The following is a 19,707-nucleotide window of genomic DNA, read 5'->3' as shown; positions in this document are numbered from 1 at the left end:
CTAAGGGCACGTACCTCGGTTGCAGTTTGTCCCCGGCCCTGGTTGGTCGTGCGGGTGTCCCTTTCACATCGATGTTTCCCTCTCTCTCCCTCCCACTCTGTCTGTACAAAAAATGGAAAAATGTCCTCGGATGAAACCTTTCAATAGCATCTTTTTCTTTCTACAATGATAGCTTAGAGTAAGTTAAGCCCTGGCCGGTTTGGCTCAGCGGTTAGAGCGTCGGCCTGCGGTCCAGAGAGACCCGAGTTCGGTTCCCCCTAAGGGCAGGTACCTCAGTTGCAGTTTGTCCCCGCCCCTGGTTGGGTTGTGCGGGTGGCAACCATTTGATGTGTCCCTTTCACGTCGATGTTTCTCTCTCTTTCTCCCTCCCTCCCTCCCACTCTATCTGAACAAAAAATGGAAAAAATGTCCTTGGGTGAGGATAAAAAAAGTAAGTTAAGCAAGCTCTTGAATGTAAAAAAATAGTTTTGTTTCCTTTCTTTAACTTGCCTTCAAAGAGTACTTAAATCAATAAATTAGATGGGTCTGTTTTTAAAACCCAACACTATCTTTTCTAAGGAAAATGTCTGGCTTTTAATTTGTAAATAAATGCTATCAGTTGCATAGCACTTCACAAGAAATTTTTGCATTGTAGGGTCCCAGAGTTGGAACATTCTTATCATTGGTAGATTGTCAAAAAAGAAAAAAAAATCTCTACTTCAAAGATGAGAAACCACATGAAAGGCTAAGTGATTTGTCAAACATAGAAGAGTTACAAAAATAAATAAATAAAAATACATCACATACTAGCAACAACGTAAGTGACATGGATTAATTAGAAGTTAGAAAAGTGCTACACAGAATTTTCTAAATGCATTTTGATGATCCCAATGAAGAAAAACTAGAACCATTTTGTGATTTTCTTACCTGAAGAGGAATAAAAACCTGATTTTAAACTGACAGGTACAGTTTGGTTGTTGACTATATTCTCTTTTTTAGTTATTTGCAGACTTAGTATAATAAAAATTTCTCTTTAAATATCAGTATTTCAGGCCTGAATTATTTTTATATGTAAATAATTTACTAAAATAAACAGGTTTCTAGCTAAAGGCACAGAGTAGAGTTTTAGAACTTATAATTACAAAGGATCCAATATTTATAAATGTTTAATACATTAAACATTCTTCCTGTGTATAGGATTGTATGGCACTAAAATACCTTGGGGAGTTTGCACACTCTTCCTAGAAATCTTAACCACAGTTTAATTAAGAGTAAGCTCCAACTTTCTGAAATAATGTAAATTACAGCTGTGCCAGTAGGGAGAAAGATTTACTGGATGCCTTTCAGTATGTTTTAAATCCATGGAACTATTACAAAATTGAGACTCCAAAGTTCTTGCTTAGTGAAAACCACATACAATACTCTAGAAGAATTTCAAAGTTATTACACTGGAGGTTAAGTACTGTCAGATGCTCACCCTTACCACCAATCAGATGACTAAACGGGCTGAAAGCTAAGGTGCCTGACAGCTGACAAGATTTCTATAGTTCCCTTTTATATTTCCTTCAGCACCTGTTGAAAGGGACATTCTGCTCATATTTCGCACTATAGCTGTTTGCTGATATAAAACATGTCCTTTTACCCCAAATACTTATATGCAAAATAAAATATTCACTTTTCTCTGGTGACTTAACAGTCGACTGTTAGATAATACCCTTTCTGCTGATTCCCAGAACACACGCTTTAAGCTAAGCAGCAGGTCTGGTTAGTTTTGCTCATTCAGTCATTCACTCAATTCATTTATTCAACCAACCAACCAACCAACCAACCAACCAGCATTTACAGATCATCTACTACATGTTGAATTCAGTTATTTTAAATGGAACCAAAGCAAAAAGTTTTAAAGAATTACCAGAATTTTTATTTTTGTTTAGTTTTATTAAAAAAATAAATATATCATAAAGCTTTTTTTTTTTTCCTTTAGAGAGAAAAAAGGAACAAGTTTCATAAAATCAAATAAGCAAGGGTAAGGTGTCTTAACTTGAAAAAGACTGGGAATCACAGGTTTACAAGTTATAATCGAATGAAACAACTGTAACAGCCACAGTTGGCTGCTTCATGCCAATGGCAGCAAACAAGATCAACTAGAGCAAAATAAATAACTGTGTGGAAGCCCTGAAAAGTTTTTAAACAAGACTGATTCACTGAGACATCAGTAATAGATATAGCTTGCTTTAAATAACACAGAAGTTCCTGAAAAGTTTTGTGTAAATGAAATAACCACAAACATACTAGGAAAGCTTGGTATCTGAAGAAATTCTGTGAATTCTTTTGTGAACAGCCACTTCCACTTTTGTAAATCTAGGTGTTTGCTTTGCTTAAGGCAAAGTATACCTAGCTTCCACCTCTCTGAACTGAGGCATCAGTGTATTCATCTAACACTGCTCCAGCTGGGCCAGTAGCACAACTTCCAAGTTTGTGTTTCTATTAAGTAGTGTAAAATACAGAGTCAGCCAGGGAACCCAGCTGCATTGGGCAAAGCAGGCATAGAGGTGGGATTACCACCTTTAACAGTATTTCCAAGTCAGCAAATACTTTTGAGAGTCTACTTTGTGCAAAGCACAGTAATAAGCCCTATCAATTTGGTTACAGAGATACTTCCTTTCTCTAAACCTTCAGTCAGGGCCTAGATCTGGAACCCTTAAAGTAATACTTCTAATCTTTAAGACTGGCTTTAACCAAATTAGCTTTCCAACTTCTTCAAATTGAGTGGATGACAATGAAAGAGACTGAGTTTTCCAAGCGCTGAAGTTTAACACATATAATCACATATAACTGGCTAGTGGGAAATTTTGATGACAAAAATTTTTGAAATAGTTTCCTTTCTTTTTTTCAACTTTCTCTAAACAGAACTCTGAATTCTCAGGCAAACTCTGCAAAAGTTACTATTTGGTTGGGTGACACATTTCAGTCTTGCTGACAGAAATACTTCTTTCCGTTCCAGACAGGGAGTTATGTATGATAATACTAGTTCCAGTCAGTTTTATCATTGTAAATATATCAAGTCCTCACTTTGTTCACAGCTCCCATTTTATTTGGCCAAACTTCTACCAGGATTAAGTCACATTCAATTAGCGAGGCTGTTCTTTTTCTTAAAAAAAAAAAACCAAAAAACAATGCTTCTAATAACATTGCTGCCTATATGTACAGGTGTGAATGAAGAGTATGCAATCGGTAGTCTTTCCCACACTGAGTACACTAACAACAATTAGTAAGTAATTAAAGAATAAGTGGTCATTTTAAAACTTGCTTTTCTTTTAAAAAATTGTACTTTCTAGCACTTAAAAATATGGGTCTTAAAAGTGCCCTATTAATGTCCAATGCTGTTTCCCACTCTGTCCTACCCATCCAAAACCTGCTACAAATGCTGGATTGAGTTCTTATCAAATAATTTATCAGTACCAAGATTTTTCAAATGGAAACAGTGTTACTGACTTCTTCATATTGAATAACAAAATAAGGGTAACTCTGGTCATCATTAAAAATGACAAAAATCTGAGGCTCAAAGAAATTATCCACACAAGAGTCATACAGGTCACTGGTGACACTGCCCGGATTGACGGGAGGCGGTCTTCTCATGCCATGACTACCCATCGTGTATCTGCCAGTTAGCACTTTGGCCAGAAACATGAAATGGACTCCTTTGGAGGACTTCTTAGAAAAGTTATGAGAGTAGCTTGCCTTCTTTGCAAAATAACTGCCTTGTCCGAACATTGTAGCATGCTTTCCACAGACTCGAGGGTCAAAGTTGTGCTTACAGATTCCATCTACCACATCCTGGGATGTTCCATGAAATAAATGTCTCTCATTTATTATTCTGTCACGGCCACACATTTTCCTGTTCATATATTCCTTTTTCCTAATGCAAAGAGTGGATAGGGAATTCAGAAGAAAGAAGGTATAGATCAATTTAAAAGGCAAGATGTAGTCATAAAGTTTTCTTTATGGTTTCAATGGGGAGGAAATGTTAAATTTAAAGTAGCTATCAACAGCAAAATGCCATCCAAGATCATATTAAAAGTTTAAACTTATCTTTTCCACTGCAGACAAGAAAAGCCCTTTTCTTTTCTCCACTGTCAATATGCCTTCTCTTCCACTTTAAAACTAGTTCTCACATTTTACCTTCTCAGAATGCCTTCCTTGTCTAATCCCACCAACTAAGTGTCTATTAATTCTGAGATTCCTCAAACCTACATGTATTCCTTTTGCACTACATTAATTTGTTTGTTGACTTGAGAGGCGGCCCAGTAAAGTAATTAAGAGTAAGGTGTCTGGTGCTAGACTGCCAGGGTTCAAATTCCAGCTGCTTAATTAACTATATATCCTGTGGCAAATTACCAAACTTTTCTGTGACTCAGTTTCCTTTCTGTAAAATGTAGATTGTAATACTCCTTAAAGGTCTGTTATAAAGATTATATGTGAGTTAACATATTAAAAAATATAAATATATTGAGTTCTATGCAAGTCTTTACTATTAGGTCCTTAGCTATATTAAGAAAAGCTCTTTAGCCCTGGCTAGTTTGGCATAACAGCTAGAGTACTGGCCTGTAGACAAAGGGTCTTGGATTCTATTCCAGCCAAGGGCACATATCTGGGTTGCAGGTTCGATCCCCAGCTCCTGTTGGGGTCGTGTGGGAGACAGCCAATCGATGTCTCTCTCAAATTGATGTTTCTTTCTCCCTCTCTCCCCCTCCCTCCATCCCTCACATACTCTCTAAAAATCAATGGAAAATATCCTCAGGTGAGGATTAACCAAAAAAAAGAAAAAAAATAAGAAAAGCTCTCTTAAGCTTTTCATACTACTGACTCACCTTTTATATTTCTCCCAAAGAAACTGGTTTTGGACTCTCAATATTTGCAAAATTCTGTATTTAAACTCAGGCACAGTCTTATGAAAAAGATTGTAAATGATTCGATAACTTTTGTCCTCTGCAGAAACAGGCACTTGGATAAAGTCCTGAGATGGATGCATATAAACCCAAGTTTCAGGGTAAAAGTTTGCTGAGGTGACCCCATCTGGGCAGATGATTTGTGATGATGAGGTTGCTTCGAGAGGTGAAGGAGCCTGCATGGGAACACCACCAAGTGTCCTAGAACAGAGAAGAAGAAACATCAATGTAAAACCACTCAGAAGAACATTTCACATCAGAGTGCTCTACAGCAATACCTAATATTATAATCTGTACAACTTAAAAGCTTGTTTAAAAAATAATATATAAATTGCTATCAATTAAAGAAAAAGGAAATCTTAAGAGCAAAAACTGCCTATACACAGATATTATTTGCTTCCTCCTGGCCTTCTCTCCTGTGAAAAACTATAGAATATACTGACTGCTACAAGATAAGCAAACAAGCAAGAGTGGATTTATAAATATCTTTTATTTTTGAATCCTTGGACTCCTCTTTCACTTATAATAGTTAAAGAAACTTTATTTCAAGAGAGCAATGATAATTTATATGTGTTCTTCAAACTGCTGTACTAAACAGAAAACATATCAGTAATAATATCTATGTGGGGTGGGGGGAGCAAAATAAGGAGTAGACAAAATGAGGCAGGCAGCAAAGAGGGAGCTTACAGAGAGAAAACACAAAATATTAAAAATAGAAAAGCTTAAACTTTATAATTTTGTATAAAAACAAACAAAAATCATGGATGGCAAAGGTATTGAAAGCTTACATTTGGTACTTGCTTCATTTTTCAGTATCACACACACAAAAAAACTCACCAATACTATTCAATTTTTACAACTTTAGGTATGATGGCTCTAATTACTTTAAGCTCTAGACACCAGAACGCATATCCTTGAACCTTTCAATTCAGGCCTGTTACTTTGAAAGATGAGTTTAGATAAGCAGCAACTTTCCTCAGTTACTTATTCCTGCCTGATTAATACTTACATTCAAATCATATTCCTTAGCCACTTTCAAAACAGAGCAAAAGGGAAGAAGCAGAGAGAAAGGAAATCTTGACCCTGAGACTCAGATTCAGGGTTAAGGTACTGTAACACTCACCAGCATATAGTGTATCACAAGGAAGCAGTAAGAATGCCAAATTGCCAAATGGATTAGGAAAGTGAAATTTTCAAGAGCTTTGTGACACCAAGGTTACAACTGTGGGTGAACATGGATCTAATCTGCAGAGCGTATCTCATCACCCTCCTCATAATCATAGCCACCTTACACTAAGTACATACTATGGACCAGGCATTTTACACATACATTACTGTCATAACCACCCTGCAAGATGGCTTGGATAACCCTACTTTTTCAATAAAAGAACTGCTAGTGGAGCCAGCAAAGACCAGAGACAGGATTTCAATCAAGGTCTATCTAGTTTCTAAGGGCATATGTGAAATATGTGGAAATAGAAGAGTACATAGTTTTCCACCCCCACCCCCCCCCCCCCCAGTATATATAAACAAGGCTTGAAAGTGATAGATACCAGGATTACAACTCAGGTTTGCCTGGCTCCCACTTAACACTACCACCAGCTCCCACAGTGTTTTGACTTTTAGGAGATGGCTTGATAAGAAGCTAAAAATTATAGAGGCAGGCTGCTTTCTCTAATCCCCACCCCCTTTCAAGCTGTGCCTTTGATTTATCCTGCCTCAAAGTCCCTGTATGAGAGAGGTGAAGTTCTGGGTGGATCCGGGGCTTACAGAACTACCCAGGTGCAAAATTTTAAGTTCAAGGGTAGATTTAAAGGGGTACTGATTTCTCTAACTTTCATGAAAGAAGGCCCAACAGTTCTTGTCTTCTGGAGCATTTTTACCAAGCCCTGACAGATTCCTTCAGAATCTTCGTTCACTGGTACATCTTTCTGAAGAGAGGCCCCACTGTTTTAATCAGATTCTGAGAAGTCTGCAAATCCTTAAAAGCCATCACTATTCTGAAGGGTGGCAGGAAACACAGAATATAAGCTCCTTATTTTTAGGTGTCCCCTCTATCCCTGCTCTGCAAAGAGGGTAAATCTCAGCTCACCAGGTTTTCCAGTATTATCAGGGATTGAAGTTACCAACAGAGGTTTCTGGGTTAAGGGAGAAAGGTAAGATTCTCCTCAAGCACTCTACCCAAAACAGGTTTTAGGCTGTTGCAACTGTTTTGAAAACCTGGCACTACCAACAGGACTCTGTTTCCTTTTCTTTCTGATATCATTGCTGCCTAAAATCCAGTTTCATAAAATAAAAGCTTCAAATGTATCTTTTCCTTTTTCAGGGGGGACAGGGTCTATTATTTACTCACACATGCAAGAAGATGAGCCTGTGAAAATATATCTTACCCATCCTAAGATATTAGATTATACATATATATATATGGTCAGCACCCATTCCTACTAATAGATGCTTACGTTTAACAAGCCAACAATCCTAATTAGGCTAAAACGTAAAACACAAAAATACATTATAGAGCCCTGGCCAAACTGGTTCAATGGTTAGAGCTTTGGCCTGTGGACCAGGGTCTCAAGTTTGATTCCGGTCAAGGGCATGTACCTTGGTTGCGGTTTGGTCCCTGGTCCTGGTTGAGGTCATGCAGGAGGCAGCCAGTCGATGTTTCTTTCTCTCTCTCTCTCTCTCTCTCTCTCTCTCTCCCCCCCCCCCTCTTACTCTATCTGAAGATAAATGGAAAAATATCCTCAGGTGAGGATTAAAAAAAAATGCATATAGACATGTCTAATGAACTTATACACTGTAGTTGCCATGGGTTAAAAATATATATTCCAAGCACAGTGAGAAATGTGGTTTTATTTTCTGAGAATGCTGAGCTTATAGTCAGCTCATGGGTATTCCAAAAACATACTGTGTGCTTTACAGTGCTGTACCAGTCTTCTTTAGGGAAGCAAAGTTGAAGGGTAAGAAACTTGTCCTCAAGGATCTCTGAAGAATGGATTTTCAGAATCCAAGGTCACCTTTTATCACTCTCCTCCCTCTCTCCCATTTTGTCATTTTGAAAGATGTTTCCTAAATCAACTTCAGCAAGGAAGCAAAAACTAATTTACTTTATCCTTCTGGGGAGAGAAGCCAAAGAAATTGTATCAGGCCTTCTCATGACCATGAGGTGATCGCATGGGATAGATGTCCTTTCAGCTAAAAAGAACTCAAACCTCTAAATCTGAGATTTGTTTGCTTTTAAGCAGCCTCAGCACAAGTACTCTAAGAATATTAAAGAATAAGCTCCTTTTTATCAACCCCATGGAAAATAAAAAGCAAGCACAAGAAACAAATTTTTGTAACTATGAGGTGATGGATATTAACTAAACTTACTGTGGTAGTAATTTTGCAATACATACGTATTTCAAGTTGTTATGCTATACACCCTAAACGTACACAGTATTGTCTGTCCAATTAATTATATCTCAATAAAACTGAAAGAAAAAAAGGAGCAAGGAAACCCTCATTTAAAGAGCTGAATTTACAAGAAATTCATGAATTAAGCCAGCCTCCCTCCCCCATCATCTATTACTTCCCCACTCTGGCATTCCCAATTCTTAGACATCTCTGACTTCCTAATTAATTGTGGCTTTTTTTGACACCTGCTTTTCTTTGACCTTTCCTATTTACTAACACTTAACAAAACTTTTTTCTGGCTAAGATCATGGTCTCTCTGAAATCTATTTCTGAAATCTGCTTTTTAGAACTACCCTACTCCTCTTTCTGCCCATTCGGCCAGTCTGAGTGCCCCTGAGGCCCAGACTCAGGTGAATAGGAACTGAAGGGCTACAATTACCCATTCCACTCTGGTGAACTGCTGCTTCTCTACTCCTTTCTCACTGAAGTATCTGCACAATCTCTTTGATTTGCTAAACTCTTATTTATACCTGATTATGACTGTTTCAGACAATACTAAAACAGGAAATTTAAAAAAGAAAATGGGCCCTGGCTGGTTTGGCTCAGCGGTTAGAGCGTCAGCCTGTGGTCCGATGAGTCTTGAGTTTGATTCCAGTCAAGGGCACATTATCTCGGTTGCGGTTCGGTCTGGCCCTGTCCGGGTCATGCAGGAGGCAGCCAATCAATGTGTCTCTTTCACACTGATGTTTCTCTCTCTCTCTCTCTCTCCTTCCCTCCCTCCCTCACACTCTGTTTGAAGATAAACAGAAAAATATGCTCAGGTGAGGATTAAAAAAGAAAATGGAAGAACTTTGTTCTCTTTGAGTCTAAGTTATAAATAGTAAGGCCATATTTGTGGCATTGCAGTCACCCCTCGTTTATTGCAGTTAATCTATTCCAGACTCTAGCAGTTGCACCTGGCATTGAAGGATTCCTGGGCTGCTCGAATACATAGGCCTACAGTCCATACGTACAGTAATTTTAATTTTAATTGTAATACAGGGGTGTATATAATTGACTCAGACAACGAAGTGTGCACTATCATTTTCACTGTCTCGATCAACTTTTTAATGAATATATTTGAAAAAACCGTGACAGAGTGAAACTATGAAAAGTCGAAGCGTGAAGTGGCAAGGGACAACAGTAATTCTACTACTGCTTATATTATTTTTATAGTTCATGCTTTTACAAAACAAGCCTAAATTTAAAAAGGGGTGGAGAGGGAGGGAGTATTTCATAATTATTTGTCTTAGAATAGAAACAAATCAATTTTCACCATTCTATAAAAGTCCCTCAACAATGGAGCACTCAAATGAGCATTCTTTCTTTCACACAGAAACTACATCTCACTTGATTGGCTCAGCATGACAAGATACTGTTCTCACTAATGAGTTCTACTGTCTCACTAGGAGGACGATATGTTAACTACTGGACGCTGACACTATCTCCAGCTGTGCTAATGAAATCATAGAAATGGCATCTTTATTAACTTATAATTTAAAAAACCCTACAAGGTAAAATTTTTCACACTTGGAGTAGAAAGAAAATACACATTTACCCAAGCACATATATATTTCTAAAATTAGCCTTATTACACAGTACTTTCGGATACTGAGAATTTCAGGAATTTTTATTTGTTTGTATTTAGTTTTGTTTTTTTTTTTTTTTAATCCTCACCCGAGGATATTTTTCCATTTTTTTGTAATGGATAGAGTGGGAGGGAGAGAGAGAAAGGGAGAGAGAGAAACATCGACGTGAAGGGACACATCGAGTGGCTGCCACCCGCACGACCAACCAGGGCCGGGGACAAACTGCAACCGAAGTACGTGCCCTTAGCAGGAACCGAACCCGGGTCTCTCCGGACCGCAGGCTGATGCTCTAACCGCTGAGCCAAACCAGCCAGGGCTGTATTTAGTTTTTAATGTTCCCTTTCAGTATAAGAATTAGAATCATTAAGATTCTGTCATAATGATCTAGGAAAAACAGTATGGGCTCAGGGGAAAAAAATACTACTACTAAGAATATAAAAAGAGCATCTTCACCTCAGATGAGCAGAAGAGACCAACCAATATTGCTCTAGCTCTCTAAAGTTCATAAAACCAAGTAAACCCAGTATTATTTTAAAAATCAGGCTCTAAATATAGTATATCTAACTATATATAATTGATTCCCTTAGAGATACTAACTTTCAAAAATGGCCATGCTAATGGCAATGTGCCCCACCTATTCACATCTATGAAGATGTGCCAGTGGCCTATCTAGACAGAGAAAGAAGAAATAGCACTTAGGAAAATGAAAGAGCTCACCTGTAATTCAGAAAGATGAGGTCAGTCTCAACCTAAAAGTGCCACAGGTAATTTTAGTAAGTATTACAGGAAGATGGGCCTTACTTAGCAAATAAAAATGTAAATTATTTGAAAAACTGAAGTCTTCCCAAAGAAGAATTGAGAACACCACCTTGAAGGACTCTCCCTACGTGACCAGGCATTTTACTGGGGCTGGGAAGTAGTTCCATAACACAGAAGGGTATCATCAGAAAACTCAATCTTCCATGAAGGAGGCAAATGTAAACTCTGCCTCATTCCAGATATAATTACTTTTAGTTGTAAAAAAAAAAAAAGAAGGTAGCTCTGTTGTGCTCCCAGTTTAAAAAATCGAATACAATACTTACTATTTTAGTGTTGGGTTAACTGTACCTTATCTGAATTCTACTTAAAAAATTTTTTTTTTCTCTTTAATTTTAGAGAGAGAGGAAGGGAGAGGGAGAGGGAGAGAGAGAGATAGAAACATCGATTGGCTGCCTCCTGCATGCACCCCACTGGAGATTTGACACACAACCTGGGCACGGGCCTGGACCGGGAACTGAACCAGTGACCTCCTGGTGCATAGGTAGATGCTCAAACACTGAGCCACACCAGCTGGGAAGAATTCTATTTTTTGAAGAATTAAACCCAAAGAATAATTTAGAATTTCACATTCTAGAGTTAATAACTGAGTTAGTTTTTTAATTTAAAATTTTTTTCTCTTTGGCATTCAGTTGTACATTTACATAAAATTGAGTGAAAATGAGACTTCACTGGACACTTACTGTAAATACGGAAGCAGTATAAAACAGGAGCGAAAGAGGGGTCTCCTTTTTATTTCTCTCCTGAAAAATGAGTTGTGGAGGATATAGTGGTTGTTCCACATCATAAATCGAACCTCTTTTAGACCCCGAGAGTTGGCTTCTTCAATCAATCGAATAACAGTCTATGGAGTAGTAAACAGAAGGTAAAGAAAAAAAAGCACGTTAATAGATAATTAATATAAAATATAAAAAAGGTTAATGCTACTAAAGCCAGAAATAGTTAACCTTGCTGTTAACATCAGAAGAGTTTCAGTAAGTACAGTAAGTCAAATTAATTCCTTTTATACATAGAAATTTTTTCCTTTTTATCCTCACCTGAGGACATTTTTCCATTTTTTGTTCAGATAGAGTGGGAGGGAGAGAGAAAGAAACTTCGACATGAAAGGAACACATCAAGTGGCTGCCTCCCGCACGACCCAACCAAGGCCAGGACAAACTGCAACCAAGGTATGTGCCCCTGGCGGAAACCGAACCCGGGTCTCTGGACCACAGGCCAATGCTCTAACCGCTAAGCCAAACTGGCCAGGGTGGGTATGCCTCTATTTATGTTTTCTTTTTGGTACATGCCCCTAGCGGGAACCGAACCCAGGACTCTCTGGTCCGCTGGCCGATGCTCCAACCGCTGAACCGGCCAGGGCTCCTTTTCTTTTTATGGAGCCAAGATGCAGGGTAGAAAGATGCTCCCTATTTAGAAGAGCATGGATTTCCATCTTAAGAAACATGTGAGGCCTGGGGAACTGTTCTATTCTATTTTGAGGCCTTAACAATGTCCTAGAGATCTTTATTTCTTTTATTATTTCGCCTTTTAATAGTTTTTATTACTCAAAAAAGCTTCATTTTTCAAATTTAGCTTTCTCACTCCGAGCTAGTGCTGTCAACACTTTCACAATGATATTTAGCTTCTCAATAAAGCAAGCATGCTTGATCCTGTCACTGACACATTTAGCACACACAGATCCACCATAGGCCCTGCTGACACATTTTTTTCATTTTAGACAACCTCATTACAACTTTAGGTCTCACAGCATGAACTCTGCGATGTCAGCCAGAGCACATGCCACATGCAGATTATGGTGCTTTCCCAACCTTCTTGGTATAAAGGTAAACAACTCTATGACCAGGGGTTCAGGAAAGCCTAGTTTTGTTAAGAGGCTGTATTGTAGGACAGCCTCCAACAGTGTGTCAAGCACTGAACCAATGCCTGAAGACACTGTCCCCAGAAGAGGAAAGAAGATTTTCTATATTCCTTCAGGGAATTTTCAGAAGAGGATTAAAGATGGTAATGTTCAAATAGCTCAATTAAATTCCAAACCTAATCTCTCACAGGGAAAAAAAGGGACAGTACAAGTATTCTGAGAATACACTTTTAAAAAAATTTTAAATAGTTTTTATTGATTTTAGAGAGAGAGGAAGGAAGAAGGAAAGAGAGAAACATCTATGTGAATGAGAAACATCGATCGGTTGCCTCCTGCACGCATCCCTACCAGGACCAAACCCACAATCTGGGCATGTGCTCTGACCAGAAATTGAACTGGTGACCTTTTGGTGCACAAGATGATGCTCAATCAACTAAGCCACACTGGCTAGGGCTAAGAATACATAACCTGGGCGTGTGCCCTGATCGGGAATCGAACCCAGGACCTCTCAGTCCATGGGACGATGTTCAATCCACTGAGACACACCAGCTGGGCAACCATCACCATTTTAAAACCTTGTTTTGTGATAAGCTATTCTTACCACCTTAGGTTAAGGATGCATGTGCACATTTGATACAATTTTAAATGACTAATGTGCTTGACCACAGCTCAATAAACATTTTCAAGTACTTCTTCCAGAGGCCTAAGAGTGATTGTTTCCCACTGGACTTCTGAAATGCTAAGTACAACACATGACCTAATCAACATGAGCCCAGGAGCCAGATACAGCCAAAAGTTACACTATCACTCATCTCATTAAAATTACTCCAAAAACAGCACTGCGCCTGAGTACTCACAACTGTAAATACCTTCTCTTCGTAATATAAGATACCGGGGAAGCATTTTCTCTAATAATAGTGGTCTTCTACTTATGGATTCCAGAAATTTAATGAAAAAAAAAATGCATTTTCAGAAGAATTACGAAAAAAGTGTTACATATCAGGTTGACATATATCAACAAGACTCAATTTTATATCCATAAACTCTTTGATATGTAGTTCTGTCTAGTCATTGTTGGAAAGGAAGAACGAACAGTGAAAGACAAATTTAAAATGCTTTTGAAGGGAAATAAAAAACACTTGTAAATACCTCAGGATACTCTCTCCATCCAAAATGGTCTCTACAGAAGAATTTCCAGACTGTGTGGTAAATAGCGTTGACATTGCTAGAGGGTGGTGTGGACAGCCTTCGTAGTTGGTCGAATTCAGTTGTTTCATACACATTCATGGCATTCAAATCTGCCCAAAATTCTTGTCCCCTACAAAGACCCAAGAAAAAGTGATGTTAATATTAATACACTTACAAAATAGAAATACTTAAGTATCTTATTGGACATTAAAAACATATGGTATAGAAGGGCATTACTGATTGTTTCCCCATTTCCTTCATGCCTTTGCTTAACAAGACCGAAATCTCCAGGCCATGGAGTTATGGTAGAATTGATTCTATCCCACGGCATCATTGGCCCAAACCATTAAAAGAATTCCACCCTCCCCACCACAGCTGGATGAGCCAAACCCTTCTGTCAGCCAATCAGGGAGTCAGATTTAGGATGATACTGACCAAGCAGACAGAGAAACAAAAGAAACTTATCTCAAAAGCTTGTCCTTTTTTTCAGAGGCATCAGTTTACCTAAGCCAATATAGGACTACATAACTACACAATACTGACTGATGAAAGACCAGGGGAAAAAAGAAAGGAAAAATAAAATGACTCTAGAAGTCAGTACTGCTGATTTACCCACCATCAATATTTTCTTTTATATTCTGGGTGAAAAAGAGAGTTGGCAAAATATGAAGAGAAAAATGGTTTGATTATGAGGTTTAGCTATGAGATATTATTATTTTTATCTTCACCCAAGGACATTTTTGCATTTACCTTCAAACAGAGAAGGAGGGAGAGAGCGGGGAAGAGAGAGAGAGAGAGAGAGAGAGAGAAAGAGAGAGAGAAACATCGATGTGAGAGAGAGACATCGACTAGCTGCCACCCACATGACCCCAACTAGGGCTGGGGACAAACTGCAACCGAGGTACATGTCCTTAGCGCAAATCGAACCCGGGACTTTCTGGTCCGCAGGCTGACGCGCTTACTGCTGAACCAAACTGGCCAGGGCTATGAGATTATTTTTGTCATTTTTGTTATCTGATCTCTCCTGAATCAGTACTTTGCAAAACGTGTGAATACTGTTGGGGGGAAAAAATCCCACTGCATAATCAGAATTATTTAAGAAACTAATTTTGCCTGGCTGGTGTGGCTCAGTGGTTGAGTGTTTACCCATGCTCAAGAGGTCACTGGTTCGATTCTCGGTCAGTGCACATGCCCAGGTGTGTGCCAGATCCCCAGTGAGGGCATGCAGAAGGTGGCCAATTGATGGTCTCTCTAACATCAATGTTTCTATGTCTCTCTCTTACTAAAATCAATAAAGAAAAAAGAATTTTAAAACTAATTTATAAAGAGTGGTCCAATTAAAATATTTGTGTTTCTTTTAATGGAACTTCATCTAGTGTCTGAAACATCTGAACCATTATTTCAAGTAACTAATAAACTGTTCACTGCTCCTTTTTCTTTTCGTGTATGTTTCAAAATTTCCCTGAGAAAATAAAAAGTTAAATATATCATAAAATAATATCATAGATATAATTTCCATCCTTCCCACCCAAGATTTCTAAATAATGTCTATAACACAAGGGATACTCCAGATCCAGTGGTACTTAGAATGACTAGTTCATGTGAAACACAGATGTCTGGACAGATAAGCCAAATGATTATTACCTTGTTGTAAATTAGGATTTTGAAAAGGGTATTAATTTTGACCTATGGGTTTTGCTGGTTAGTGCAATACTATTTTCCAAACTCTGCCCTTAGAAAATATGTTTCAATGACTGTTAATAGGTATTCTGTGCAAAAAGCATTCTGAGGTCAAATGTTTGAAAAAACTGTGGTTATACAAAATTAAACAATTTATACACTGTGGCTACTCCTCAGCCCTTTAATATGCTAAAGTAGACATTGAAGTACCATGATGAGGGCTATAAAGTATCCTTCCAAACCTACCTCTCCCTTTCCCCCCCATGAATACCTGTTAACATCTCTCAATAAACACTCCTGACAAATGTCAGGGAAAGAAAATCTATTTCCCACTCACCATCATAATGTTCATAATTTGTGAAAATCAGCTTCTATTTAAAAAACAAACAAACCAACAAAAAAATCCTCAAGTTGTAAACCCAACTGATGGTACCACAAAGCACGTAACTTGTAAAAAACAGTATGGTCTTTAAAAATTCCTAAAGTGCTTCCAAAACCCCTAATTTCTTGTTCAGAAAGAGTACTAACTAGTAAGACCTGGTCTTAAAAGAACATATAATTTTTATTGTAAAATGTGAATAAGACAATAAAGTGTAGTTTAAAATCACATTTAGACATTGCTTTGTTTAAAATGATTATGGTAAATAGGAATATTCAAAAAGAAAAAAATTATTTATGGGAAATCCTTAAAAAAAAAAAAAGAAAAAAGAAAGAAAAAAAAACCTGAAAACAAACTCCTATACCCAAACTTCCCATCAACTTGCTGTAAATAATTTTCACTTAGGAGAATTTTTTTTAATCCTTACCCAAGGATATAGTTTTTATTGCTTTTAGAGAGAGGAAGGGAGGGGGGAGAGAGGGAGAGACACACAGTGATGTGAGAGAGAAACATCAACTAGTTGCCTCCCATAAGTACCCTGACCAGAGAATGAAACCACAACCTGGGTATATGCCCTTACCACCTTTTGGTGTATGGGACGATGCTCTAACCAACTGAGCAACACCAGCCAGAGCTTAATTTTAGGAAATACTTACCTCTTAAGATCACTTCCAATATCTAAACAGATTTTCCTGCTTTATGTTTATTTCCCAATAACTGTTCCTAATTATCAGTTAACAAATCCTCAGCATTTTCTTCTAAAAGTTCTCAGAATAGCAGTCATTATGTTAACATGCATTTACACATAGCCAATGCTTTTTGCTATTGAAGTATTAGATTTTATTCTGGACATCATTCTAGCAATTTCTGTTTAAGCCTGTATTATTACGATTTCATAGATAATGATTTGCATGAGAAAGACATCTAAAACTGCAGCTTTTGGTACATTCTCTGTGTATTTCAGTCCTTTGGGCATTATGAAATTTCTATGACAAATCCTAATTTACTACAATCAAATGTTCCTTGGATTGATGTATCAAAGTACTGTTTTAGCTCTATCTGATATTCAATATGCTTTTCTAGACTTGACAGAGACAAAACAACAAATCTGAAAAACATTAAATTATCTTTTTATAAGATTAATTTTACCACCTGCTCTCCTATAAACAAGCATTGCTTAAAAACTCTAAAGCCAAGAGTTTTTTTCCCTCCTCAATCTGCATAAGTTTAAATGCATAAAATACAGATGTCAAATGTTCAACATCTACCACTCTTCTTTATCAAACCTTTGTTTTCTATTATCAGAAAGCAGTTTTAAGTCATGTATGTGGTAATAGTGATAGTTGGCTGTTTAGGCAATACACAAAGAATTAAACAGATGTAGTCCCTGGCTTCCATGGACTTCAAGAGAGAAAGAAAAAAACAAATGTAAAACCAAGTAGTACTTCTGTCTATTTAAATTCATCAGTGACAAGTACAATCCTGGAATGAGAGGACAAAGAATAGGCATATATAGCATTATGGGAAAGAAGGTGGTTACTGGCACCCAGGAGTAGATAAAGGTCAGGAAAAGTAAGAGGCTTTACTTTATCAATCCAAGATAACTTTCTGTAAAAGAAAATATGCTAGGAACAATTTAAATAACAGGAAATATTGCCAGTAAGTAAAGGGTTATATGGAACAGCAATAACAACAAAAAGAGTTCTTCAAGCACTTTGCTTCTTGGAAGAAGGGCAGGAACAGAAGCGGTGCAGATAGTTGGGAAAAGAAACCTAAACAAGGGTACAGAAGAGATGAGGAAATGTGAAAACCAGAGTATATTAGGCAATGTGAAAAATGTCAGGCCATTTGCTAACGAGGTAAGTCCAGGGTTGCAGAGCCTTAAATGAGGGCAGGAATTTTAGAGTATTGAGCAGACAGTGATAAAGGGTCAAAGAAGTAAATAAAGGATGTGTGAAAACTGAGCTAGAGCTTGGGAGGACTTAGTAAAAGCAGAATGCAATAATCCTGGTGGATAAGAACCCTATCTAGCCCAAGGGATCCTTATTGAGAGATAGTGAGAAAAGAGTATGCAAGACAGCCACTGTTCAGTAGGATTTTAGATTTTGCTAAGTATATCATGTGGCTAAATCAATCAATCAATCAATCAGTATTGATTTACCCAAGATACAACTTTATCTTGATGAATCAAAAAACAAACAAACTTGTGAACAGACTGCTAATTTTTGCTATAAAGAATGAACCTGGCCCTGGTCTGTTTGGCTCAGGGGCTGTTAGAGCATCCATCAACCCTCAGACCAAAGGGTCATGGATTCAATTCCCAGTCAAGAGCATGTAACTGGGTTGCAGGTTCGATCCCCAGGCAGCCGGGCCATGTGGGAGACAACCAGGCCATGTGGGAGGCAACCAATCGATGTTCTCTCTCTCATATTGATGTTTCTCCTTCTCTTTTCCTCTCCCTCTTTCCTCCCTCCCCTTCCATTCTATCTTAAAAAAAAAAAAAAAATGAACTTGAAGTGTTTCCACATGCTTCATCAACAAACACACCACCACACACACCCATATAAGAATTCAGATACAAAACTAGTTTAAAATTTTGAAAAGGACATCCATTCTCATAATTTAGATGCTTTATAACAATGGTTCTTCTATTCAACAAATATCTCGACAGAGCAATTAAATCAACATTTTCCAACATTCATTGGCAATACCAACACCCACAGAAGTCAGAAAGTATGCCCCCACACCATCATTTCTTCTGTGTATATTTCAGTTACTAAAAATAAAGTAAAATGGGCCTATGGAGTAAATGATAAACAGCTGTAATGAATATAAACCAAAACTACTAAAGAAATAGTTGCTGAATGAAATACAAATGAGTAAAAATATGATCTCTTTGTTAGAAAAATAGCCCTTGGGATTATGCATTTGGGAGCTCAGTAGAGAATGTAACCCTTTGGGGTAATTTCTCTACAAACTGTATGAAACTAAGAAAGAAATGTTACAATTAAAGAAACAATATAAGTTTAAGAAGCCTGGCTGGTGTGGCTCAGTGGTTGAGTGTCAACCCATGCACCAAGAGGTTGGCGGTTCGATTCCTGGTCAGGGGACATGCCCAGGTTGTGGGCCCAATCTCCAGTGGGGAGCATGCAGGAGGTAGCCAATCGATGTTCTCTCTCACATCGTTGTTTCTATCTCTCTCTCCCACTCTCTTCCTCTCTAAAATCAATAAAGAAAAAATATTTTTAAAAAAAGTTTAAGTAGACATATTGATTAGTCATTGGGCAACGTATTGGAGAGAAGATGAAAAAAGCAAAATGCCAGTCAGTGGAGGGGCAGGGGAAGACAAAAAAGATAAACCCTGTGGCATAGTATGAAATGTGACACAAAGGTGGTTTGGGAACAATTCAGATACAGGGTCTACCACTGCTGAAAAAGGGGTCAGGAAATGTGGTCAAGGGAAGTATCTCAGAGTGGATGGAAGGAGAGCCAAATCTGGCCAGCCACCAGGCAGACAATGGGAGGCAGGACACTACTTGCAGAGTGACTGACATGTAGAAGCTAACCAAGCAAGGCAGGAGAGACCCAAGAGTATGCAGCACATGGAGTTCATGTGGGAGGTCAGGGTGTATATGTGTGTGAGGGGGATGATAAGAGATAAGACTGGACTGGATAGGTTGGCTGGGGCCAGATAATGAAGAGCTTTGTATTCTGGGTTAAAAGGTTAGGACTTGATCCTGTGGGCAGTAAGAATCATTGGTGGATTTTCAACAAGGTTCAGATTGCCTTTTATAAAGGTCACTCCAGCAGTAGTGGCATGGTCTGATTTGTTTA

General features: G+C 38.0%; 1 protein-coding gene and 1 pseudogene across 1 annotated transcript in view; both read right to left on the bottom strand.

Moving 5' to 3' along the window:
* Positions 1 to 1,991: 1,991 nt before the first annotated feature.
* LOC118617097 (TCDD inducible poly(ADP-ribose) polymerase) overlaps positions 1,992 to 19,707 on the bottom strand; it is a 32,023-nt gene continuing 14,307 nt past the window's right edge. Inside the window, exons 3-6 of the mRNA XM_036242684.1 lie at positions 13,776 to 13,944; positions 11,452 to 11,612; positions 4,851 to 5,129; positions 1,992 to 3,898 (exon numbers count right to left, since the gene is read on the bottom strand). Of these exons, the coding sequence (XP_036098577.1) occupies positions 3,451 to 3,898; positions 4,851 to 5,129; positions 11,452 to 11,612; positions 13,776 to 13,944 (1,057 nt within the window). The 3' untranslated portion in view covers positions 1,992 to 3,450. The remainder of the gene's footprint in view (positions 3,899 to 4,850; positions 5,130 to 11,451; positions 11,613 to 13,775; positions 13,945 to 19,707) is intronic.
* Positions 12,095 to 13,438, bottom strand: LOC118617546 (annotated as a pseudogene).

This window comes from Molossus molossus, unplaced genomic scaffold, assembly GCF_014108415.1.
Source record: "Molossus molossus isolate mMolMol1 unplaced genomic scaffold, mMolMol1.p scaffold_m16_p_5, whole genome shotgun sequence".
Taxonomy (NCBI): Eukaryota; Metazoa; Chordata; class Mammalia; order Chiroptera; family Molossidae; genus Molossus; species Molossus molossus.
This window is presented reverse-complemented; position numbering and strand designations above follow the sequence as displayed.